Below are 1,009 nucleotides of genomic sequence, written 5' to 3' on the forward strand. Positions count from 1 at the left end.
TTGCTGCTGCTGCTGCTGCTGACTGCGACGCTGCAGCAACGTTTCACTGTCATGAGCAGCAGCAGCAGCAGCAGCAGCTGCTGCTGCTGCTGCTGCCGCTGCTCTGTCCGCTTCTGCTGCTGCTGCTTCTACAGGCACACCTCCCATACGACGCCCGCGCTGCACAGCAGCAACAAAAACAACAAACAAAATATATTGCTGCTGCTGCTGCTGCTGCTGTTGAGCAGCAGCAGCACAAATGCTGCTGCAGCGCTGCTGCAGCAACCCGCAATACCACCACTGCCGCCTTGCAGCAACAGCAACAACAACAGCAACAGCAACAGCAGCAGCAACAGCAGCAACAGCAGCAGCAACAGCAACAACACCAGCAACAGCAGCAGCAGCAGCAACAGCAGCAGCAGCAGCAACTCACCGCATCATATACAGACATCTTCCCTGCCCCCTGTCTGCGCATTGTCTCAGCATAAGCTGCTGCAGCACCACGATCTGTTGCTGCAGCAGCCCCCCAAGTTGCTGCTGCAGCAGCACCGTGCTGCTGCTGCTGCTGCTGCGTCGCTGTAGTTGCTGCTGCTGTCGGTCCCATAATAGGTGGTGGTGGTGCTGCTGCTGTTGCTGCTGCTGCTGCTGCTGCTGCTGCTGCTGCTTCTCCTTGAGCAGCAGCAGCAGCATCTGTTCTCTTCATGCTGCTGAACTGCTGCAGCAGCAGCCGCACGCAGCGGCGCCAGCAGCCGCCAGTTGCTGCACCCAATCACAGCAGCAACCGCAGCAGCAACAGCAGCAACATGTACAACGCAGCAGCAGCAGCAGCACCATACGTAGCAGCAACAACAGCAATAGCAGCAGCATATAAACCAACAACAGCAGCAGCAGCAGCAGCAGCAGCTGCTGCTGCTGCTGCTGCTGCTGCTGCTGCACAGCTCTCCTAAAACCTAAAACCATCAACAGCAGCACAATCAACAACAGCAGCAGCAGCAGCAGCAACAGCAACAGCAGCAACAACAGCAGCAGC

At 57.7% G+C, this 1,009-nt stretch overlaps 1 protein-coding gene across 1 annotated transcript; it reads right to left on the minus strand.

Moving 5' to 3' along the window:
• Positions 1-128: 128 nt before the first annotated feature.
• Positions 129-669, minus strand: EMH_0029630 (uncharacterized protein; the record flags this gene model as incomplete). The annotated part of the gene is made up of 2 exons (XM_013494324.1): positions 129-159; positions 413-669. 2 exons carry the CDS (start codon positions 667-669, stop codon positions 129-131), a joined length of 288 nt encoding a protein of 95 aa, XP_013349778.1.
• Between the last annotated feature and the right edge of the window lie 340 nt (positions 670-1,009).

This window comes from Eimeria mitis, genomic scaffold (genome assembly GCF_000499745.2).
Source record: "Eimeria mitis Houghton genomic scaffold, Emh_scaff1108, whole genome shotgun sequence".
In the NCBI taxonomy this organism is placed as follows: Eukaryota; Apicomplexa; class Conoidasida; order Eucoccidiorida; family Eimeriidae; genus Eimeria; species Eimeria mitis.